The sequence below is a fragment of the Lolium rigidum genome, chromosome 1 (assembly GCF_022539505.1).
Source record: "Lolium rigidum isolate FL_2022 chromosome 1, APGP_CSIRO_Lrig_0.1, whole genome shotgun sequence".
Classification (NCBI taxonomy): Eukaryota; Viridiplantae; Streptophyta; class Magnoliopsida; order Poales; family Poaceae; genus Lolium; species Lolium rigidum.
The window spans coordinates 194,708,018-194,732,952 of record NC_061508.1 but is presented as its reverse complement, the minus strand read 5'-3'; the positions used below and the strand labels follow the sequence as shown (position 1 = coordinate 194,732,952).

Below are 24,935 nucleotides of genomic sequence, written 5' to 3'. Positions count from 1 at the left end.
AACAACCTAGACGGATGGGAACAACAAAATAGACGGAGGGGAACAACATAGTAGACAAATGGGAACAACAAATTAAACGGAGGGAAACAATAGATTACATGGTGGAGAACAACAGCCTAGACGGAGAGGAACAAGAGACAAAACACATGGGAACAACGGCCTAGACGGAGGGGAACAACGACCGACACATAGGGGAACAATGGCCTAGACAAAAGGAAACAACGACCTACACTGAGCGGAACAAACGACCTACACGGAGGGGAACAACGACCTACATGGAGGGGAACAGTGATCCAGACTGAGGGGAACAGTGACCTACACGGATAGGAACAACGGTCTAGGCAGAGGGGAACAACGACCTACATGGAGGGGAACAATGGCCCAGACTAAGGGGAACAACGACCTACACGGAGAGGAACAACGGCCTAGACGGAGGGGAACAACGACCGACACATAGGGGAACAATGGCCTAGACAAAAAGAAACAATGACCTACACAGAGAGGAACAACGACCTAGGTGGAGGGGAACAACGACCTACATGGAGGGGAACCGTGACCCAGACTGAGGGGAACAATGACCTACACGGAGGGGAACAACGACCTACATGGAGGGGAACAAACGGCCCAGACTGAGGGGACCAATGACCTACACGGAGAGGAACAACGGCCTAGACGGAGGAGAAAAACGACCTACATGGAGGGGAACAGTGACACAGACTGAGGGGAACAATGACCTACACAGAGAGGAACAACGACCTAGGCGGAGGGGAACAACGAACTACATGGAGGGGAACAGTGACCCATTCTGAGGGGAACAATGACCTACACGGAGGGGAACAACGACCTACATGGAGGGGAACAACGGCCCAGACTGAGGGGAACAACGACCTACATGAAGAGGAACAACGACCTAGACGGAGAGGAAAAAAAAGAAATGAAATAAAAAATGAAAACATGAAAAGGAAAAAAATAATAAAAATTGTAGGAAATTATAAAATAAAACCAATATTAGAGATGGTTCCGAGAGATAAACTATTTTTAGACTAATTGAAGAAAAAATAAAACCAATATTAGAGACTAAAAATGAAAAGGAGCAAAAAGAAAGAAATCACAAAAATAAAAGAAAGCAAGCAAGCATTTAATACCCTGAAATAAAAATATGCATTTTTAAACATGGAGCGATAAAGGAACTGAATAAAGAAAAGAAAAAAGGAAAAATTGTTGGACAGAACGAAAAGGAAAGAATGCATTAAAAAAGAAGAACGAGAAAAAAAAAGAAAAAAAAAGAAACGCATTGACGTGTCGTACTTGGTGGAGGCTAAATACGTTTACGTAGAAGTGGTCACGCGCACGGCCGAAGGAACCAAGGCGAACCGAACCGGAACGATATATCGGCAAATCCTATACACCGACCAGGTCGGTGTATACGGAGCGCCGCACACCCCCGGGTTTCTTTTGGGCCGGCCCATATTCGGTGGTCGACTGCTTCCTTCTCCTTTCGGCTCGCTGTTTCTTCTTCCTCGACTCGTTCCGTCCTGCGCCGCCCCCCGACCTGAGTCCCCTTTCTTGCGTCTCCGCGTCCGCCCGCTGCTTCGCTCGAGTTCGGTCGTTCGCCTCCGCCTCCGCCACTTCTTCGCTCGAGCACTGGGTTTCTTCGTCTCCATCGATGGCGGCGGAAGGTCAGTATCGTTTGCTTCGTTTGCTCGTACGGGGAACTACTTTGATTCGATCTAGTTAGGGTTTCTTCAGTTTGATTTTTGCTTCGATTCGTACTGTTTAGATGATCTTCTAGCTCTTTTTGTTCCATGTATGTGCGACATCCTCATTTCTTCTGCTTTTTTTATATCAGTTTATCCCCAATGTTTATCATGCTTGGGAGCAACTTTGTTCCATAGACTAGTTTGACATAAGAGTTGTAGTGGTGAATCACTTAAAAACTCTGAAATCTGAAAGCAGCCTACGTCGGCTTCATTGAAGAGCTGACAAGCATGATTGGTAATAGTCAGTAAAGATGCTTCCTGCAAAGCACTTTACAAATTGAACATTATTGAGCTGAAAATTCTCAACTGCTTTCAACACCAGAAAACTAGTCCGCCGTAGAGCTCTAGTAACTTGTTCCAACCAAAGCCAACAGTTTCGTTTGCCTGTGATGTAAAGTTATGTAACTTCTTTCAGAATCTGACCCCTCATTTCATTTCGTTTTGCCTCTGTTTCTGTCATTGTTATTTTGCTTATGATTTTATAGACATTAAGGTTGTTGTTTGTACTACTATCACTTAAAGAATACTGTTTGGTCGGAGCTCCAATGGTTTATTAGTTTCACCCACCAACGTTACTGTTAAGAGGATCTTCTAGCTTTTCTGTGGCATTTGACCTTATGTGTTTTTATGTTTTCCTGATGATTCATTTTTTCAATTCCCTGTACTTTAGCTTTGGCATGACATTGTTGTTATCATAAATGTTCAAAAGGATCAGGGAAATGTGTAACAATACTTTAGCTTGGCCTTATTTTCTTTCTTCTTCTACGACGTCGTCAGTTGCCCTATACTCAAATGCAGAAGAAAGACGCCCACACACTGTTTAGGACCATCACTCTATTTTTCCCTTTGATCGATGATATAGTACTGCAGCTACTGTTAACGAATCACATCGTCCCATGCATCTACCATTTTTGTTGCCCTCATATATATCTACTCCGCCTTCTCTTTCTTCTTTTTGATAGGACTTTTTGTTAGGATTTTGCACAAATTTTATTTTTGTCTATCATATACACAACAGTAGGTTGTTCAAAAGACCAAGGATGTGATGTGAGAAATGTAGTTGGGAGTAGCAGGAGTAACCTGATGAATAGGAACACTTGGAGACCTCACTCTTTTTTTCGCAGTTGATTTTATTTTTAGTACCAGTCTACCAGATGAATATGTTTTCTTTTTTTAACCTGAATGGTCCCTGAGTTGAGTGAGAATTGTGCTTTTTTGGACGGTTTAGGTGAGCAGTTGGGGCCTAAGAGTTTTTTTGAGGAATATACGGTGATTAGATTCAGTTAATTTTCCTGTGTGTTTTCGGAAATAAAATGTCCTTTACTAAAGGTAGAAAATACTGTTTTAAAAAAACGTCATCATAGTGGACTCGTCGTCAACATTATTTGCATCATTCAGAAGAATGGATTGCTATGGATTGCTGCTTCGTAACTGCTTTCAGTTGCTTTTCCTTATTCATAGTGACGCACTACCACTGGTCTCCTCCATGGACTTGCACCTCCATGGATCGATGTACATATCCAGCTGGTTGTTACACTTCAGTACTGCCATAGTACTTGTGCTTTTTTTACACTTGCAACTTACATCTGTACATAGTAAATGCAGTTAGAACCGGATGGCGTACGCCGGTGACTTGTCCGGACACCTTCGTTGAGTTTATGTACATATTTGTGTGCATCTGCATCGGTAGTGTGGTTCGAAAATAAAATGTCCTTTATTGTCTAATGTTGATAAATATTGTTTAAAAAAACACCGTCGCGGACTCGTCGTCGACATTATTGCATCATTCAGAAGCATGGATCACTGCTTCTTAACTGCTTTCAATTCCTTCTCCTTATTCATAGTGACGCATTACCACTGACCTCCAGGAACTTGCTCCTCCATGGATCGATGTGCATATCCGCTTGGCTTGTTACACTTTAGTACGGCCACATTATATGCACTTATTTTAGACTTGCAACCTACGTCCGTACATAGCAAATGCAGTTAGAACCGGATAGCGTACGCTGGCGAGTTGTCTTGCCTAAAGAGCCCGAAGTGCTTTTCCGTCTCGATGCCTGTCTTCTGGTTCTCCTCAAACATGGCGAAGATATATCTGAAACATGGCGAAGATATGTCCGTACTGCTTCATTTTAGATAAAGCACCCTGATCATACCAGACGCAACCTGTTTTCAGTTTTTTCATGAATCAATTGTTTCAGAGTAGGAATTTTCCGAGTAATAGGGGTAGATAAATTTCAATTTGCTTCAATTGTATCACTTTTTTCTGTTCTAATCCTATAATGCATGGTTAAGATATATATACTCTTACAATACAGACAATTACACATTTCTTTTTAATAATTTTTCTAATACATGTAGAATCTTATGCTATTACATTTTTGTAATTCCCTAGTTGTTCATACATGTTTGTTCAAGATAGGAAACCATTCATGACAAGAATCCGTTCATTCTTTAATTTTACGTTCAACGAACAAAAAGGTTAATGACAAGATTTTTTTTTCATGTTTTTCTTTTTCGGTAATAGTTCATGCCGTTTTTAAGGTTCAAGTTAGGAAACTTTTTCGTTCATGTTTTTTGAAACCGTTCATGCAAGAACCCGTTCATCACAAGAATTCTTTCATGTTTCTATTTTTCTTCAAGGTAGGGAATTTTTTATGTTGAAGATATGAAAACAATTCATGCAAAATAATCTGTTCATGCTCGAATTTTATGTCAAAGTTAGGAAACCGTTCATGCCAAGAAACAGTTCATGGTTTTTTTAATGTTCAAGGTAGTAAACCGTTCATGCAAAGAAACTGTTCATGGTTTTTTTATGTTCAAGGTAAGAAATCGTTAATGCAAAGAAACCGTTCATCGTTTTTTTTATGTTCAAGGTAGGAAATCGTTCATGCAAAGAATCCGTTAATGCTCGAATTTATGTTCAAGTTAGGAAACCGTTCATGCCAAGAAACCGTTCATGGTTTTTTATGTTAAAGTTAAGAAATAGTTCATATTTTTATGTTCAAGATAAGAAATTGTTCATGACAAGAATCCGTTCATGCTTCAATTTTACGTTCAAGTCACAACAGTTTTATGGTAAGATTTCTTTTCATGTTTGAATTTTATGTTCAAGGTAGGAAACCGTTCATGCCAAAAAAGATGTTCATATTTTCTAAGGTTCAAGTTAGGAAACTGGTTCAAGACAAGAAACCGTTCATGTTTTTTGAAACCGTTCATGCAAAGAATTCGTTCATCACAAGAATTCGTTCATGTTTCTATTTTTTCTGTCAGTGTAGGGGAAACTTTTATGTTGAAGGTACGAAAACCGTTCATGCAAAATAATCCGTTTGGACTTGAATTTTATGTTAAAGTTACGAAACCGTTAATGCCAAGAAACCGTTCATGGTTTTTTTTATGTTCAACGTACGAAACCGTTTGTGCAAAGAAATCGTTCATGGTTTTTTTTTATGTTCAAGGTAGGAAAATCGTTCATGTTTTTTTTTATGTTCAAGGTAGGAAACCGTTCGTGACAAGAATTCGTTTTCATATATTTTTATGTTTAAGATAGGAAGTCGTTCATGACAAGAATCTGTTCATTCTTTAATTTTACGTTCAACGAAAAAACGATTAATGACAAGTTTTTTTTCATGTTTTCTTTTTCAGTAATAGTTCATGTCGTTTTTAATCCTTTTGTCATGCTTGAATTCAATGCTCAAATTTTATGTTCAAGTTAAGAAACAGTTCATGGTTTTTTTTATGTTCAAGGTAGGAAAACCGTTCATTACAATAATCCGTTTCATATTTTTCTTATGTTGAAGATAGGAAATCGTTCATGACAAGAATCCGTTCATTCTTTAATTTCAAGTTCAACGCACAAAACGGTTCATGCCAAGATTTCGTTCATGTTTTCTACTCCCTCCGATCCGAAAAAACTGTCGGAAGGCATAGTATATTTACGATTTGCAGTAAACACCTTCTAAATTAACAAATGAACAACATATCAACTTCTTGACTGGCTCGCAGATCTTCTTGACGAAGCTGGGTTGGAGGCCCAAAGCAGCTCGCAGATCTCGCGACCTTGCCGTCCTCCGCCGTGACACCGTACACCATCTGCTACCGCCAGTAGGTCTCCGCCGCCTGCCAGCTGCGATCCATGGCTCTCCTGGATCAGAGACGGCCGAAACCATAAGGGGTGGAGGGCTTTGATCCATGGCGTCCTAAGGGGAGGCGGCCGCGAGCAGGACTGCACCGTCAGCCGCAGCAGCGCACCACCACCGGGGTCCGAGATCTGAGAGAGAGAGGAGGTCGGGATCTGAGAGAGAGAGAGAGAGATAGAGAGAGCGGAGGTCGGGATCTGAGAGGAGATCGGGGCGGTTGCGGCCAGAGCCCAGAGGAGAACGAACCACGGGCGAGTTTTGCTGTTTTGGTTGAGTTGCTGGGGGAGTGCGGGTTAACTCAAAATAAACTTGAAGGGTGTGTTTGCAAAATCGCCTCTCAGACATTCTTTTCGGACCGGAGGGAGTATTTTCGTTCAAGGTAGGAAATAGGCCCCTTCATGATTTGAATTCAATGTTCGAAACCGTTCATTCAAAAGAATCCGTTCATGCTCGATGATTTTATGACAAGAATTCGTTCATGTTTCTATTTTTGTTCAAGGTAGAAAATACTTATCTTCGTCCTTTTCGATTCAATGTTTTTGCAAGCAGTTCATGCAAAAGAATCCGTTCATGCTCAAATTTTATGTTCAAGTTTAGGAAACCATTCATACCAAGAAACCGTTCATGTTCTTTTTTAGTTCAAGGTAAGAAACAGTTCCTTTTTTTAAACATTGTTGCTTATATTTTACTTATACATAAGCTTATCAGGGCATTGCCATTTTTCCTTGAGCGCAGATATGACTTTGGAATTTTTGTTATCAAATACATGAGATGCTACAATGGAGTTGAAGTAAAACAATTCTCAAATGTAAGTTATTCTTCCATTAGAAATCTCTACTTCTGGTTCCATTTTTGGTATTTTTAAAAAATACATATTTGATGTTTCTAAAATACAATAGAAAATCTGGAATTCTTAATTGTCTATTTTTTTTATAATTTCTAATCTTCATGTATGTTTCAATAAAGGTTGACTTGCAAGCAATCCGTGAAAAAGTCTCATGCCAGCTAGTGATAAACAAATTTAATGAGCAACATGTGCCAATAGCACGAGAATTCATTTCGAAGCATGTAAGTATAGTTAATTTTTAGTTAGCTATCCTTTCTATGCACTGACCATATAAAAACATACCCACAACACGAGAATTCATTTCTGTAAATTGTATTTATTTTTTTGTAGGTTCCACATGTTCTCCATTGATTAAGTTACCATTTATTCAAGGAGACAGATGATGCATTAAAAATGTAAGTCCCTTCAAGTTACCATTTTTTCCAATTGAATTTTATAAGGTCATTATATATATATATATGATTTTTCAAAATGTTTATGCATTTTCTCTATTGCATTTTTTTCAGAGATTTCAGGATCAAGGAAGAAGAGAAACATATGATTGACAAATGAGATCTTATACTGTGTTGAACAAAGTCTTTTGTCGAGTTCCTTTTCAGTGGGATTATCTTTTTCAACTGAATTGTGGGTGACCTACATAAGTATGTACCATATGTTTTAGCCGGAAGGAACTCTTTCTCCTGGCATTTGACCTTATGTTTTATGTTTCCTGATGTGGCATTTTTCGATTCCCTGTACTTTGATGTCGTGACAGCTGATTTTACAAGTTAATTGAACTTTCTCTAGCAGAGAATTACTTTTCTACTTCTTACTGTCTTTTACCTTTTCTACTAATGAAATCACTTTCTCATACTTTCTTATTGTCTTTAATTTTTTTGGTAATACTAAATTACTAAATGTTTCATGATTATTTTCTATGTGCACAACCTGTCCTCTTTTTTGAATACACTCGTGCACCCCTTTTTTTAAGAAACAGTATCTGAAAAGAAAAAGCATGCATCATACCCAGCCAAAATAGACTGAAAGAATGCTAAATTTTAGCCGAAAGGGACAAGACGGACTGTGTTTTAGTGAGCAAGTCGAAATTTCTAGCCGGAAGCTGAACTGCTTGGTATATTCAGAAAAAGAATCTATTCAGTACCGAAATAATGCAAAATTTCGAGAGAGTTTGTGTGACTGCTTCGTATAATAAGAAAAGTGCAGCGAACTGAAATATTCCTGGTGGGAGCTCGAACGTGTGACTCCTTCGTATATTCAGAAAAGTCTGGTGGGAGCTCGAACGTGTGACTCCTTCGTATATTCAGAAAAGTGCAGCGAACTGAAGCATTCCTGGCTGGAGCTCGAACGCGTGACTGCTTCGTATATTCAGAAGCAGCGAACTGAAAAACAGTCGGTCGGAATCGTGGGCCGGGCCCAACAACGGCAGGGGGTGTGCGGCTCCTCGCTTGCCACCGACCAGGTCGGTGTAAAGCACCCCCCCGATATATCTGCATCAACATCGAACGAACAACAAACCAATCGAACGAAGCTTAACGGGCCAAGCCCACCGTCGAAACCTTAAGCGAAACAGAGGTTCCGCGGCGCGCGCGCGCTAGCGAGCATTATCCTAGGTTTACGCTCGCGATCAGTGGCACCTGCCCGTTCCGGCAGGCCCATACAGGCCCACACGCGTTGCTATTAAAACAAGCCATTCTCCCACAACTCAGCTCCGTGTCCCTAACCTCGCGCCGCGCCGCCAAAGCTCCGAGACCTCTAATCTAGGGTTTATCGCAATCCATCCCGGATCAAGCGCCTAGCTAGGGTTCTGCGTGCTCCGGTCGTGAGAGAGACGGCGGCGAGATGCTGCGGCGGAACACGCGGCTGCGCAAGGAGTACCTCTACCGGAAGAGCCTCGAGGGGAAGGAGCGGCAGCACTACGAGAAGAAGCGCCTCGTCCGGCAGGCGCTCGATGAGGGCAAACCCATCCCCACCGAGCTCCGCAACGAGGAGCTCGCCCTCCGCCGCGAGATCGACCTCGATGACCAGGACCGGGCAGGTTCAGTCTTACCCCTCGCCGCGTTCACCCCATTTCCTTTTTTGTTTTGTTGCGCTTCTCATGTATGGTCGGTCGGTTGCAGTTCCGAGCAGCATCATAGATGACGAGTACGCCGGTTCCACGCTCCGCGAGCCCAAGATTCTCTTGACCACATCGCGCAACCCGAGCGCCCCCCTTACCCAGTTTGTAAAGGTGTGTTTATGCCGTTAATTCCAAGATTTTTCGACTTGTTAAAAATGGTGCATTACATGGGCTTGACTTGTTGTTATTGTGTTCATTTGCTAGGAGCTGAAAGTCGTGTTTCCAAACTCACAGAGGATGAACCGTGGTGGTCAGGTATAATACAAAAAACATTCACATCCCCATAAGATTTGGATAACTAAAAAGTGAGCAAAATATCCGGTTCTGTGCTTTTTATTGATTTGTTTTTCTCCCTGCAGGTGATATCAGAAATCGTTGAGTCCTGCCGATCACACGAGATCACTGATCTTATTTTGGTGCATGAACATCGTGGTCAGCCCGATGGTTTGATTGTCTGCCATCTCCCGTTAGGTCCAACTGCATATTTTGGGTTACTCAACGTGGTAAGTGTGCATGTCTGCTCAATTTATGACGACCTGAGGCGTTGTACCGCACGGGGCGCAATGTTTGGTGTTAAGTTCTGGTTCCTTTTTCGGGCAGGTAACACGGCATGATATCAAAGATAGGAAGGCGATGGGCAAAATGTCAGAAGCTTACCCACATTTGATACTGGACAACTTCACAACCAAGGTATCAAATACTATTCTCTTTTGAGCCACTTTGTTCTATGTAATGCATCTGTGATTGTTCATCAGTTCATCTCATGCAAACAAGAAATAGTTAGCTTGATGATTTATTTATGTTTATTCTAATTGTTCCACCATATGTACCTGGAAAGCTATCTTGTCTTAGCATCCATGCTAAATAGCTAGGATGAACATATTGCAGCACTTGTTTGTTTTTGCTTGTTTGATTTCTCCCAGCCTACCATGTAACAGTAGACCATTTATACATTCATATGGGCTCATCAACAATTGATCTCGAGGCTGCTGTGATGGTTCGAGGATTGCCCCGCCTCTCTCCGGTAGGAGGTGCTATGTTGTTCTCAGACCTGCATACCCACATACATTCTGTCAAGAAAAGTAGGAAAGTATCCGCGATAACAACTTGTTACACATATATTGTTGTTTTGATGAATTGCTGATGATTTCATGATTACTCATCAAATTCTGAGCATCTCCAGTTCCACTGACTCTTGTGCTGCTGTTTCTGTTGGAATATTCGGTATTATTGTCTTCTCTGTGGTATGCTTTTCTTCATTGGCTCTTTTTTTTATCTTCGTAGTAGTTTGCTTCTTCATTGGCTGCAATGATGGTTTTCTCGTTAACCTGAGACCTTCTATGAGGACAATATATCCATTCAAAACTATGTAACTGAGCAGCTTTGATATCAGGTGTACTTGTTAAAAACTTCCACTCTACAGTTATAGTTTGTTTACTTGTCTTTGCTCAGAAAATGTTTGTTGGTTTGCTTGCTGCAATGGACTTTAACCTGGGACCTAGTATTAGGATAATCTATCCCAGTTTTTCTGTTGAGACACTCCCCATTACGAATACTCGTTTGCTTATGTTAGCTAAAAAAATGGTTATTCTTATATTTTTGGGCCTGGCTGCAATGATGGTCACCTCGTTAACCTGAGACCCCTACTACGAGGATAATATCTATCCATTCAAAACTACATACCTGAGGACTCTGGTTATTGTGGTAGGATGTAAGAGGGTGTGGGTGTACCAGTTTTCTATTAATATTTTGTTCTCAATTTTTTGGTCCATTCATCACAGCATGTGTGTACCTTTGCTACAGAGTTCTTTCTGTAATTCTGTTTGATATTTAAGTTTGTTCTGAAATCTGGAGGCTGCAGTGATGTTTTTCTCGTTAACCTGAGAAGTGCTTACTAATATGAAGACGAACTCAAACCATTCAAAACTATCAAACTGAGCGCCTTACTTCTACTCTTGCTTGGGAAAAGAAAACCTTGTTGTTCTGTTCCTTTTTCTGTTTCTGGTTTAAGCATGTTACGAACTTTGGAGGCTGTGCTGATGGTTTTCTCACTAACCCGAAAAGTGCTTACTAGTGTGAAGACAAACTCGAACCATTCAAAAGTATTAAACTGAACATGTCCACTGCTACTCTTTCTTAGGAAAAAAACCATTCTTGTTCTTTTTACTTTTCTGTTTCTGCAGTTTTTAACAAAACTTGGAGGTTGCAGTGATGTTTTTCTCGTTAACCTGAGAAGTGTTCACTAATATGAAGACAAACCCAAACCATTCAAAACTATTAAACTGAGCGCCTCCATTTCTATTCTTGCTTAGAATAAAAATCCTCTTCTGTTCAGTTCCTTTTCTGTTTCCGCTTTCAGTTTTTGATGAAATATTGAGGCTGCGGTGATGTTCTTCTCGTTAACCTGAGAAGTGCTTACTAATATGAAGACAAACTCAAACCATTCAAAACTATGAAACTGAGCACCTCATCTCCTGCTCTTGCTTGGAAACAGAAAACCTTTTTGTTCTGTTCATTCTCTGTTTCTTGTTTAAGTGTTATGAAATTTGGAGGCTGTGGTGCTGTTTTTCTCATTAACTTGAGAAGTGCTTATTAATGTGAAGAGAAACTCAAACCATTCAAAACTTTTAAACTGAGTGCTTCCACTGCTACTCTTGCTTAGGAAAAAATCATTCTTGTTGTGTTCCTGTCTGCTTCTGCTTTAAGTTTCTTACTAAATTGGAGGCTGCGGTGATGTTTTTCTCGTTAACCTGAGAAGTGCTTACTGGCATGAAGACAAACTCAAACCATTCAAAACTATTAAACTGAGCACCTCCATATTATTTCTCAGAAAGAAATATCTTTTTTTGTTCAATTCCTTCTCTGTTTCTGATTTCAGTTTTTGATGAAATTTTGAGGCTGCAGTGATGTTTTTCTCGTTAACCTGAAAAGTGCATACTAATATGGAGACAAACTGAAACCATTCAAAACTATCAAACTGAGCGCCTCATCTTGTACTCTTGTTTAGAAAAGGACATCTTTTTTGTCCTGTTCCTTTTCTGTTTCTGGTTTAAGAATGTTACAAAATTTGGAGGCTGTGTTGATGCTCTTCTCGTTAACCTAAGAAGTGCTTACTAATGTCAAGACAAACTCAAATAATTCAAAGCTATTATACTGAGTGCTTCCACTACATTACTCTTGCTTAGGATAGATACTTATGTTCCTTTTCTGTTTCTGCTTGATTCTTTTTTCTTATGCAATTTGGAGGTTGCCCTGATGTTTTTCTCGTTCACCTTGAGAAGTGCGTAGATACGATATCTGGAGGCTTCCGTCACATTTTCTCGTTAACCTGAGATGTGCTTATTAATCGGAAAGCAAAATCACACCATTCAATATCTATTAAACTTAGCTCACCCACTAATAATCTTGTGTACTTGGCTTGCAGACCATATTTAGTTAATCCGAGAAGTTACTCTTTGGTATCTGTTTTGACACTTTTAGTTTTGTCGAGATTATTTCAACTTGGCCTCTGGCATTATTGGATACTGTATCAGCCTGTCTTACTATTCTATATTTAATTAGATAAGAGTTAACTGGAACAGCTTGCTTTTTAACACATATATTTGTTTGTTATCTTTCAATTTGTGCCTTTTTTCGGCAATGCAAGTTGTCTGTGTTTGACTATTTTCAATAATTGCAGCCTGGTGAAAGGACGGCTAATATATTGAAGCATCTCTTTCCTGTGCCAAAGCCAGACTCGAAGCGTCTAATCACTTTTGCCAATAGGGACGACTACATCTCTTTCAGGTTAACATCTTACTCTGTCATCATCCTTCTTGGTATTTTGGTGATGTCACTAGTTGCTTCAGTAGGTCCATGGCTTGCACATACAAAGCTGAGTCTCTGTAGTCAAGAAATATCGACTTTCTGTGTATCTGAATTGTCCTTCAATGAAACACGCCAATGACGCCATGATCTGACACTCAGTGGTTCTTTTATGATCTTTTGGTCATGACAGGCATCATATCTTCGAGAAGCAAGGTGGCCCAAAATCCATCGACCTGAAGGAGGTTGGCCCCCGCTTCGAGTTGCGACTCTACCAGGTAAAGAAATGCCTCCTTCCCTGCCATCATTGTAGTATTAGGATCATTTTATATGTCTCATGCTAACTATCTACATCTTGCTGTTTGTCGGAACAGATCAAACGAGGAACTGTGGACCAAAGTGAAGCACAAAATGAGTTTGTGCTACGGCCATACATCAATACTGCTAAGAAGCAGAAAACTCTTGGGGTCTGAATTGATTTTGGCATGCACAGCAATTTTGAGTTATGTTTTGCATATGCCCACCGTGCTTTTGATGCATTCACAAAATCTTCCTTTCAAGAGGGTGCTGAGTTGTGGTGTTACTCCGAGAGAATGTAGAGCATTTTCCCGTTTGGTATTTTACGGTCCAGCAGAACAGGTTGTGTTGTTTGATTTTCTCTATAGAATGCGTAGTAGGCTGGCCCAGTATTCCAGCGTTTCAACGATAGGGCATCTCGTATCTATGTGTACTTGAGTTATAAAAAACGTACGTTCGCTGGAACTTACCAAAAAGTTGGTTCGTTGTTTCAACTGCTTCAAATATTTGCCCGTTATCTACTTGTGGGCAACAAAAACCTTTTTCAACCAGACTGACCACGCTGATAGGAGATTTTTTTTATCATTTTGATGATATAGCAATTATTTTATTCTGATAAATGAATGATGTCAGCTTTATTTCGTTCCTCGTTTAGTTTAGTAGTTAGGGTTAGGGTTTGTCTGCTATGGTACGTTGTTGGGATGGTGAGAGCGGTGCCTAAGCAAATAAATGAGACCTTGGTATTGCGTTCTTGCCGATCCTTAATATAGGCAGCGTGGTCTTGTTGCCACTTCTTTAGATTTAGCGAGATATGTTCCTTGACGTGTCGTTGGCGTTCGTCGTTGTCCACGACAGTGCTGAGGGCTGAGGCGAGATGGATGCGCTGGAGCAAAGATGTTGGTCCGGAGGTGGTGGTTCAATCGTTGTTCCCCGACTTCATTGTCGGAATGCGGTGGATCTTTATCCAAGATTGCACGGGAACATCCCCGATCGGCATGCCACAGATCTTTATCCAAGATTGCACGGGAACATCCCCGATCGGCATGCCACATCGACACATGCCTCGTTGCTTGCAACGGGCCTCTTCATCGACTCACCAAAGTTTCGTTGACAATGATGCTCTTTTGGATCTAGCAATGGTGGAGGCTCAGCGTATCTTCGAGTGTGTTTAGTCTTCGAGTGTGTTTAGGCGGCGTCGGCCGCTAGCTTCGACGAGTGCAGGAAATCCTAAAGATAATTTTGTATTCTTATGTCCTTTAGATATTTCTCTACAAAGTTTTCGGGACAAACATTTTCTCCTGATGTGTCCGTAGTTTCCACCTTTATTTACTCATTTAGTTTAATTTTCTATTAATAAAATATGTGATTGCTCTAAAAAAAAGCATTTCCAAAACGCAGACTACAACACTTAAATCTGATTGGATTATTTTATGGTTGCTTGTAGGCCCATGAGTTTCGGCCTCTGCCTCTTTGTACCGAAGAAGCCCCTCTAGGGATAAGACCCAGAAAGGCCCCGCCTAGTAGAAAAATAGGCTGACTGGTTGTTCGGTGGTGGACTTTCGTGTTATGTTTAGTGAGGTTTTTAATAGAGAGAATTCCTTATTTGGTCCTAGCTGAAATCTGCCTTCCTTTCTTGGCCCTGGCAAAAAATTTCTTCCTTTCTTGACACGCAAAGTTTGGTTGGTTCCTTATTTGGCCCTCTAGTACATTTGAACACTAACGGTGTTAAATAGTTATCTAAGATGACAATTTTACCCCTGCTGCAATATGTGATAAAATGGCACTGAAAAAGCTGTGATATGGTACGTGGAACGTTAGAACCGAATATATCATCACATAAGCTATCACATTGTTGATGGAGAAGCACATGGATAGCTGGAACCAGGGGCAGAGGCACAGGCTAACTCTTGTACATATAGCCCGGTCCAATAAAATGACTCCAGTGAAAACTGATGTTGACCCCAGCTAATCAGATTCCAATCACGTGTACGTCCGCAGGTGCACATGTCTTGGCCCAAAACAATCAGCATGGAAGCCCATGGTTTGCTGAATCGCTCGATCGAGGACTACGCTCGCTCGTCATCCCGTCGTTAGTCGTTACCCTGGGTATATTTTCCGAAGTCAACTCACCTCCGCTGTGACGATTCCTTCTGCACCATCCGTTTCTCTTTTCTTTCCAGTAAGTGATCTACCGATGCAGCTAGGGGTATATAAGTTCAGCAAAAAAATATTTGACGGAAGTAGCTAACGGAATTGACGGTAGGGTCAAATAAGGAACCAACCAAACTTTGTGTGTCAAGAAAGGAAGAAAAATATTTCTAGAGCTAAGAAAGTAAGACAAACTTTAGCCAAGGCCAAATAAGGAATTCTCTCTTTTTAATAGGGTAGTGCTGAGCGTTTGCAGCGTCGTATCCGCCTTCCAGCATCGCTGGCGTGCCCCGGTAGCATGAGCTCTCCTTCAAGTATCGACGCATCTTTAAAATCTTCAGAAGACGTTTTAGGGGATGCGATTAGAGATGCTCTGAAGAAATGAAACAAATTTGGTAACTATATGTTTGGTCCGCTTGCGCTCAGTCTTCATGCATGCTTTGGGAGGCTTACTGATATCACATGCTTTCCTTTTTATTTAATTGTGCGCAAGTGGTACTTAGTATTCTTGGTTTCAAAATTACAAAACGAACTTTGATATTTTGTTACTCGCAAAAGGAAAAACTTTGATATTTTCTTTATTGATGTGATCTACCCCTACAAAAAATTATCTCTCTAGAAAAGAATATACCCCCTCCTTCCTATAAAGTTTGTCTAAGATTTGTTAAGATGTATCTAGACACTAAATAACATCTAGATACATTTAAATATTTATAAATCTCAGACAACTTTTATGAGATAGAGGGAGTATAAATTACCAGAAAATCTTCAATGAGTCGGGATCACGTTTGTTGTACCCGAGCCCAATCTCAGGTTTAACACCTACATGTCTAATAAAGATGAAATATTCTTTCAGCAAAAGACGATGTTCACACCGATAGCGATGCACATGTGCGACTTTATCAATCTCAAGACCCACTCCGCTGGCTCAGTCTTCCGGAGATGCTCATACGTGTACATTGTGCGTGTATGCATTTATAGAAGTGAGTTTATGCGCGTTTGTACTGTTTCTAAAAAAGAAAAAAAAAACGCAGTATCATGTCAGGAACAAAGTCCAGTATGGAGCCTTCTGAAAGTTCTCTGGGAACAACACATCTGTAGAAATTGCATGTTTCGTTCGAGAGTGTTCCAGTAACATGTTTGGAATTTAATCGTGGGTAAGTGTAGCTTATACGTATAGAAGGTACCATCCATGGGGACACTCACAACTCAATCAAAAAGCGTTCAAGATATACTGCTAATTTCAGCGGAAGTGATATATGCTCTCCGGCCTAATCTCCTGGCATCATTTGACAGAACATACAAAAGTGAGGCAGCACCGCACAGCTAGCACAATCCTCAGCAGCAGCGACAAAATCGAGACAAAGCAAATCCCAGCTGTAGTAACACGAATTGTCACCTGGAATACAATGGTGCCTTTTGCTGTTTCATCACACTATAAGCAGAGCACGACTTAAAAGTTCAGATAAGCGTGGCAATGAAACATCGTCAAAATGTGACCCGAATGTTGCTTGGTATTTGCAATCGTTTTTAAGGCTACAGTTGCAAGGAAGTCCCACAACTCAAGATGCAGAGAGTATGCACACTTTTTTACCACAAGACTATACCAGAACTTCAGTGTTAACAAATAAACGTCCATGTACCACGACCATTTGATTCCTTCTCCAATCAGCCACGGAACGCACATCATCCGGAAGGTCTGTTGGTGCCTTCCCAGAGGAGACACAATATACGCCGAGCAAAGGGAAGAAACTAATTCTGCACATTTGGACTGTAGCCTGGTGAAGTCGGGCTATAACCAGGAGAGGTGGGGCTGTAGTCTGTGTCATGAGCCAGGGAGTAACCGGGTGACGTGGGAGAGTATCGGGGAGAAGTCGGGCTGTACTCTGTGTCATGAGCCAATGAGTAATCGGGTGAAGTGGGGGAGTAATGGGGAGAAGTAGGGCTGTAAATCTGGGAAGCTGGGTTGCTGTCAGCAGCAGAGTTAGGAGAGTAACTTGGCGAGCTTGGGGTATACTGGGGTGACATAGGAGAGTAACTAGGTGCAGTTGGACTGTACAGAGGGGAAGTCGGGCTATAGGATGCCACGGAGGGATCATGAGGACTGTACACCAATGAATATGGACTGTAAACAGGTGAAGAAGGGCTATATACAGGGGTGGTAGGGCTGTAATAAGGTGAAGCCGAATAGGGCATGGGCGACGTAGGCCTGTAAGAAGGTGGCGGGGAATCATAAACTGGAGAAGCAGGAGCATATCGAGGTGTCATGAAACCGTGCACCGGTGACATGGAACCATGGACCGAAGAGGCAGAATTGTATACCGGTGACATGGAACCATGGACCGAAGAGGCAGAATTGTATACCGGTGACACAGGATTGTAGACTTGCGATACATGATTGTACACCGGTGAGATGGGATTATAAGAATTGGGTGTAGAGTTAAAGGGGGAGTATGGTGGAGTTATTGGGCTGTAACTTGGTGGGACTGGACGGTATTGATTTGTTGTTCTGAACGGCGAGGAAGTAAGTCCACTGATATAGGGTGAAAACCGAGTATCTCCAAATGGTGAAGATTCATATGGGCTTAGCAAACTCGGTGATGACAGATAAGGAGTTTCTTCAGAGAGCTGCGAATATGTGCCCTTCATGGCATCACCTAGACCATCAGTGTAGCTTGGGAGATCAGTGTCCATGGCCTGCTGCAACATCCCAGTGTTCAGATACAACTCACAGGCCCCTGTGCCAACCGGTGCCAGCTGACCCAGCATAATGTTCTCAGAGACACCTCCAACTGGATCAGTTTCGGCATATGCAGCAGCATCTAGTAAGATCATAGCAGTTTCCTCAAATGAGCATCTCATAAGGGGCCCTGTGTCATTCTTGTTGATGCCATGCCTGGTGATGGCCATCAAATAACCTTTGTGTGTCATTAAGTCGCAGAGAATTGCCAAATGACGATAGTTCACATAAGATCCATCAAAGGAGATGACTTCCCGCAACTCATGCAACAATGTTCGGCGAGCAGCCTCAATTCCAAGCACTTCTATTACTTCAATCAGATGGTTGCTAGTCGTTCTCGACGCATCAACATCTTCATTGCACAGTACTTGCAAGAGATTAACCCCTTCCGTGTCAAGCATCCACTCCACATCTGTTATGAACCCTTCCTTTCGATTGAACTTGGTGATCTTTCCAGACTTGATAAACACCTTGGATATCTCAGGTATGCCGCAGAGCGACATCTTTGCCAACATAAAGCTCTCTATCTGTTTGAGGAAGAGCTCATCCTGAGCAAAATCATCACCTTCTCTTGGAACTTCCTTTTCATGCTTAACCATGCGCACTCTAAGGATAAGCTTGTCGGCATTATCATCAGAGTAGATGCATGTTAGGTCAGTGCCGAACTCATATTTGATCTTATCCACAATGTTAATGATGCTCAACTTCTTGTCAATCATCATCTCACGATCCAGTTCAATTCGAAGCAACCAAGGGGACACTGTCTCCAGGTCAATGTCATCATCAGGCATTTCACAGAATGACTTGACAAGTTCAGCATCTTCTTCAATAACAGTATCTGTAGGATCAGGGTCATACCATAGCTCGGTAGCACGGGTCACACTCTGCAGAGAGGTGTATTCCAAAGCACACTGAACGTTCTTAGCCAGTTCTTTCTTCTTGTTCACCTCAGGTTTCAGGTAAACAGACAATGAAGGAGTTTTTATGCTCTTTGCAACATTAATGATTTCTATCAGCCTGGGAACACCTAGAGTGACATTCTTAGCACTGACACCGGCATAATGGAACGTGTTCAGTGTCATTTGGGTTGTAGGTTCACCAATGGATTGTGCAGCCACACAACCAACCATTTCACCTGGAGATACCAAGGACTGATGAAAACGGGTTTCTATTTCCCCAATAACCCACTGGAAAGCGTCCCTGGTAAGCCCATACTCTTTCAAGACTCTCTTGCTAGCTAGCGTGCTGCGAAGTAGGATATTGAACAGCAAGGTAGCATTCTTTTGAGCCTCGATGCTTATTGGATCGACACCATCAACAACTCGTAGTCTGGCTTGCAGCTTATCCACAGCTTCAACAATCTCCATTGGGTGCAAATCGAGGGAGGGCTTATTCACATCAATCTTAAATGTCTTCTGAGCATTCCATATGATCCTTTTTAAATTCACTGGCATCGGCCATGTATTTTCGCCATTTTTAGCAATCTCGCTCGCGAGCAGGTAGCGGTCAGCTTGTATTATTTGGACCTCGGAATCAAACACCTCCCTGATTTCAGGAATGTCTCTCAAGTCCGTAGCATGTTGCTGAAGCAAGTAACCTGGGTTCCAGTTGTCATCATGCAACTCATACTGGAAAGTGCTGTCAAACTCAGTCTTTTTCATCTTCAGAGACTCCAGTTTTTGTGACTCAATAGATACAGCATCCATCCCATCTTCACCATACAAGAACTGAATTACGTGGCTCAGTGAGTTCCTAACTGTACCGTCATATTTGACCATGACATCTTCCATAGCCTTGACAAGACGACGCTGAATATATCCAGTTTCAGATGTCTTAACTGCAGTGTCAATGAGACCTTCTCTACCACCCATAGCATGAAAGAAGAATTCCTGGGGTGTTAGACCAAGAATATATGAATTCTCCACAAAACCACGGCTTTCAGGTCCATAATCATCTTTTAGGAAGTGAGGCAGTGTTCGATTAGTGAAGCCAAATGGAATGCGCTTGCCCACAACATTCTGCTGACCAACACAAGCAGTCATTTGTGCAATATTAATGAAACTTCCCTTAGAGCCAGCAGCGACCATTGCCTTTAAATTATTGCTATCAGATAAGCTCCTCTGAGCACAACTTGCTGCATCATCACGGGCCTTGTTCAATACCTAGATCCAAAAGGTATTCAGCAAGGACAGGCTTGCAACTTGGAGAAAAGAACATATGCATGAAAAGAAGATACTTGATCTTTACCTGATTTACTCTATTTTCAAACGCTTCCAGCACAGTTTGCCCTGGCTCAGCCCCTAACTGTCGGTCACGTGAAAGTTGGATAAGGTCCTTCACCCCATTCTTTGCTTTTGAAATTATATCAGTAATTTTTTCCATTGTTGCCATGTCAACAATGCTATCACCAATTCCAATACTAAAGCCATTCTGTAAAAGCCAATAGTTCACAAGCCATTGCGTATGACTTAAAAACTTGCTAGCAGCATCCGGTCCAATCTCCGCCCTTCAAAAAATATAAGATAAAAGACCTAGTAACTAGAATTGATACGGTATGTGCTTATACTTCTCAAATAAAGTAGCGAGATTACAAAGATAAGATGTAACTTCGTTAGCCTCAACATGATATGGTATATGCTTACCATATGGCATGGACTAAACTTCCAGTTGAGGTTCCAAGAGTTCTTTTGCAGAGAGTACCAGATAGAAGATGTCCCTTCTCTATCCTAACAACAGTGTCCCCAGGAGTATTGAATCCAATCTCCACTTCTGAGTGCCAAGCTGAAAACCTTATAAGATTAATCTGCCTTGGAATGATCAAGCTGAAAACTTGCTTCCCAGTCCACATCAGCTTTGGTTTCAATATGGCAGGCGTAGGGATCTTCCCATCAAAGTCTTCCCACCACATCAAGATATTCATAAACACGTCCTGCGGCAGAAACATGGAAACATTGATAAAGTTGCAGATTCCAACTAAAGAGTTCATACTTAAGGGAACATTTCTATATGAATTCCTGTATTACTTTACCTTTTCAATGAATGTATCTCTTCTGGAAATTTTGAAACATCCAAGGAGTGTATCCTGGACAATCCCCATAACGGGCCGATTAGATTGTGGAGAAACAATGCATTTTGGAACCATCATCAGTTCCAGAACCTCTGCTCTGGTTTCAAATGACTGAGGAACATGCATGTTCATTTCATCACCGTCAAAATCTGCATTATATGGTGTAGTAACTGACAAGTTCAACCGGAAGGTTGAATAAGGCATAATTTTAACACGATGCCCCATGATGGACATTTTGTGGAGACTAGGTTGTCGATTAAAAACAACATAGTCTCCATCAGCCAAGTGCCTCTCAACCTGTATGCAAAACCAAGAAATAATTCAATCAGAACACATGCTTTAGACAGAAGTTAGAAAACAAACCATAACAATGAAGCAAAAACACATGCCTTGAAACCAACTTCTAAATGCTGGTCACTGCTTTTCCTCAGGTATCTGAGATCAAACCTCCTCCCGTCATCCCTTACTATGAACTTGGCTCCAGTCTTGCAAGGGGGAGGATAGGCCCCATACTCTACAAGTTGCTTGAGTCTACAGACAGAGATTCATATTATAGTTGTACAGCGAGGCTTGGAATAGCAATAACAACAATGCAAAAGTAAATCAAAATTTACCTCTCGATATTATATGGAGTAACTGTCTCTGGGAATGTTAAGTTCAAAGCTATACTCCAGGGCACCCCCAGCTCATCTATGCTAATGTTCGGATCTGGTGTGATGACGGTCCGAGCTGAGAAGTCAACACGTTTACCCATCAGGTTCCCTCGAACACGACCTTCTTTAGATTTAAGTCGGCAGCATATAGACTTGATAGGCCGTCCGGAAAGCTGTGTAGACTGCATTTCAAGGCGGAAAAGGTATGCATGAGCATATGGTAAATACTGAAATATAGAAGTTCCCTTAAACTGTACTGACCTTTGGTTGACCCGAGAGTTCATTGTTGAAGTAAGTCGCAACCAGAAACTGCAAGATCTGCACAGACTCATTGATTATGTGGGCTGCACATCCATTTTGTATTTTCATTCTCAAATCTTTGTTCTGCCTAATAATCATCGCAAGCTGATGTGTCAGATCATCCTGTACCATGTGGGAAAATTATGTGGTATCTTACATCAGAACGTCACTCTAGGTAATTTTTTGCAAAGAGATGTCCAAACATGTATCAATGTGAACTATAAATACCCATACCTCACTCCTCATGGAATTGCTCATGACAACAGAAGGTCTAACTGATGGTGGAGGAATAGGAAGCACTTGCAGTATCATCCATTCAGGACGAGCATACCTTGGATTCAAGCCTAATAGAAGGCAATCGCTGTCACTTATAAGTTTGAGGATTTCCATAACCTGAAAGTAATAGCATGTCACATGCTAATATGATTTTTTCATAGAAGTTTCCATTAGGCAAAGCATCGAAGGTAGACAAAATGGAGAATAACCTTCTCTGGAGAAAGGCTCTGTCTCTGTTCATCAGCTTCAGGAAGTTGCTCAGTGCATCCCAAATTCCTCTTCGGAGCTTTATATTCAGCTTTAATGCCCATGCCTTCAACTCTGATGATTGGCTGTACATGACCACAGCCACTTTTTATCTTTGTACTATCTACATCCTTCTTATTCTGAGTCTCAGGACAATCACCCTCAAGACATTCAGTATGTCCTTTGCAAGCTTCAGACATATATTTTAACCTATTTTTCGAATTTCTAATTCTCAGAGCTTTCGTCACTATGCCCTGAAAAGATAGTTGGTATGAACAAACCAGGAAGCAAAAAATGGAGTATAATAACAAGTGTACGGCAACTTCAATAACAGTAGTATGAATCACTATAGATGTTATACATGCCAGAATAGCTTGCAACAATTCCTTAATAGCTATAACCACCCAAGTGTACGTGTTCTCATACACTCTTAGGTAAACAGTGCAGCTCCCTTAAACACCCCAACACCCCAAAGTATAACTGGTCGGTGCCAGTTATCATTAAGCAGGCATATCTCTGGACCTCCTGGACTGACCATGCACTTGTATCAATATAAGTACAGACCAGTACCCCCCTTATCTCGACATACAAAGATGCTACTACAGATAGACCTGGCTTGCCACTGTAAAGTATACGGAGCCATGCAATTGTATCAATATATGGACATGCCAATACCCCCTTATTTCTAGAATCCACATCAGAAAATTACAGTTCTGTTTTGAGACATAATTCCTTGTGTTATTTGTCTCTGCAAGTGATAAAAAGCACTTAGGATGACAGTGTGGGCCGATTCAGCACTTGAGCCACTCAACATTCCAAACACTGGACACCCTGAACAGTTGTGAGTAGAGTTACAGTATGACATGATGGTGCGTACCTGGTTGGCAAGGAGCCTAGAGCAACTGATGCAGACGCATCGGAGCACTGCTAGCACAGTCCGCATGAAGCCAATGTGAAAGATGGGCTTGGCGAGCACAAGGTGGCCAAAGTGGCCAGGACAGTCAGCTGGACCTGCATCACATGTTGCGCATCGAGCCTGCCTCTTGTGGTTAACAGTGGCGCCTAGTTTTGGATCTGACAGGCCATCTGTGGAGTCGATTTCCAGCACAGACATTACCTCCTGAACAGACATTGACAACTGATCAGGTAACCAATTTTTTGTCGACCAAGCACCAATTAAAAATGCATTATGATAGAGCTCCACAGAAATGCACATCTTACCATTTATTTATAGTAGAATTCGAAATACCAGGACGACGAATTACAGCATTTTCAGGAAATGTGGGGCATTTTGATAAATCACTGTTTTAATCATAACCCATGATATCACATACTTCGATCAGAAGGAACAACCGAGTGTAATCTATGTGGATTTTAAAATGGAACCCGGAAAACTGTTAACACTGAGAATTTCTCCGCCCTTCCATAAGTGTTATCAGACGCTTCAGTAAATTGAAGCTTAAATGGAAACCTCACGCAGTACCAATTAATGCTATTGCATCATTAATTTCAATTTCAACCCAAGGACGAGACAAAAATTCCGCAATGGTGCACCCGGATATCAACATCAAACATAAGTGGAAGGGAAGTCATAAATAAATCCCTCGAAATTTAATCGTCTCAAGCCAGAAAAAGTTTCATTAAAGCGGGACCGTAAATCTGAGCTGAATTTGTAAGCTACTCAGGTATTTTTCCACCCATACTTGAACCCCATCTCGGCCCAAAGCTGCGATCAAATCCACAATGCCGCGCCCAAAATTTTCACCACCTTACGCAACTCGCAAGTGCAACGCGCAAATTCCCCCCCAAATCCGCTCGAAACTCGTCGCTCAACTTGTCGTGCCGTTCCAAATCCAAATACGCGGCGGAAATTCGCCAAAACCTGAAGTAAACCCTCATCCAAACTCGTCCGGACCCGAATCCCGCCGCCTAACTCGAATTCGAATAACCTAAACCGCCCAAACCTAGCCCAAGCCACCCGACTCGGCTCCTCCGGAAACCCCAACCCAAGCGCGCCACGCCACCGCCGGTCCAAAACCTCAACCCGGGTAGTCGAGGAGGAGGGCGCGTACCAGCTCGTGGCGGCTGAGCACGCCGAACTACACGGCGCGGACCTTGGCCACCTCCGCCGGCGAGTAGGGGAACCGCGTGTCCTCCATCGCCTCCGACGACCCGATCGCCGGTGCGTGTGCTTGGAGAGGAGAGGAGAGGAGCGGAGAGGAGTCGGGGAGGCGGTGGCGGTGGCGGTGGCGGTGGGAGCAAAGCCTCTCTCCTCTAGTCCTCCTCCGTCTCCGCCGTTTCCACCACCACGGGCGAATCTAACCGGGCCTCCTGCGGGGGGAATGTAAATTTATAGTAGAACCTGTTTTGCGGATCGTTTAGTCGGTTAATCACATCATTGGGCCGTAGGTCGGTGAAAGGATTTTGCGCCGACATCCCATGTTTTAGTCGGTTAACGTACAGCATTGCTGCAGACTTATGCGCGCAATGGGCGGGCCCATTAAAGGAAGGGTTTCCTTATTTATTTTTGCCGTTTTTGGTT

At 42.0% G+C, this 24,935-nt stretch overlaps 2 protein-coding genes and 1 long non-coding RNA gene across 3 annotated transcripts; 2 read left to right on the top strand and 1 right to left on the bottom strand.

The window, feature by feature from the left end:
* The first annotated feature begins 6,637 nt into the window (after positions 1 to 6,637).
* Positions 6,638 to 7,442, top strand: LOC124682924. Its single transcript, XR_006996499.1, has 4 exons — positions 6,638 to 6,707; positions 6,866 to 6,967; positions 7,077 to 7,141; positions 7,253 to 7,442. It is a non-coding gene; the product is annotated as an uncharacterized LOC124682924 (long non-coding RNA).
* A 1,033-nt stretch (positions 7,443 to 8,475) lies between these two features.
* LOC124682922 (U3 small nucleolar ribonucleoprotein protein IMP4-like) lies at positions 8,476 to 13,453 on the top strand. The gene is made up of 8 exons (XM_047217524.1): positions 8,476 to 8,781; positions 8,864 to 8,973; positions 9,067 to 9,117; positions 9,222 to 9,365; positions 9,463 to 9,552; positions 12,542 to 12,648; positions 12,860 to 12,944; positions 13,041 to 13,453. Exons 1-8 carry the CDS (start codon positions 8,586 to 8,588, stop codon positions 13,137 to 13,139), a joined length of 882 nt encoding a protein of 293 aa, XP_047073480.1. The 5' UTR covers positions 8,476 to 8,585; the 3' UTR covers positions 13,140 to 13,453.
* A 3,154-nt stretch (positions 13,454 to 16,607) lies between these two features.
* Positions 16,608 to 24,373, bottom strand: LOC124687263 (DNA-directed RNA polymerase II subunit RPB1-like). The gene is made up of 11 exons (XM_047221061.1): positions 23,615 to 24,373; positions 23,271 to 23,513; positions 22,357 to 22,647; positions 22,106 to 22,264; positions 21,833 to 21,994; positions 21,533 to 21,753; positions 21,308 to 21,449; positions 20,880 to 21,215; positions 20,494 to 20,780; positions 20,099 to 20,357; positions 16,608 to 20,013 (listed from the first exon to the last, which is right to left on the bottom strand). Exons 1-11 carry the CDS (start codon positions 23,615 to 23,617, stop codon positions 16,864 to 16,866), a joined length of 5,253 nt encoding a protein of 1,750 aa, XP_047077017.1. The 5' UTR covers positions 23,618 to 24,373; the 3' UTR covers positions 16,608 to 16,863.
* Between the last annotated feature and the right edge of the window lie 562 nt (positions 24,374 to 24,935).

Coding starts and splice junctions, on each gene's coding strand:
- LOC124682922 (XM_047217524.1), top strand. CDS start 8,586: ATGCTGCGGCGGAACACGCGGCTGCGCAAGGAGTACCTCTACCGGAAG. Junction 12,649..12,859: donor GACGACTACATCTCTTTCAG/GTTAACATCTTA, acceptor TGGTCATGACAG/GCATCATATCTTCGAGAAGC. Junction 12,945..13,040: donor TCGAGTTGCGACTCTACCAG/GTAAAGAAATGC, acceptor TTGTCGGAACAG/ATCAAACGAGGAACTGTGGA.
- LOC124687263 (XM_047221061.1), bottom strand. Junction 22,648..23,270: donor CTAGGCTCCTTGCCAACCAG/GTACGCACCATC, acceptor CTATCTTTTCAG/GGCATAGTGACGAAAGCTCT. Junction 21,216..21,307: donor ATTTAGAAGTTGGTTTCAAG/GCATGTGTTTTT, acceptor TTTTGCATACAG/GTTGAGAGGCACTTGGCTGA.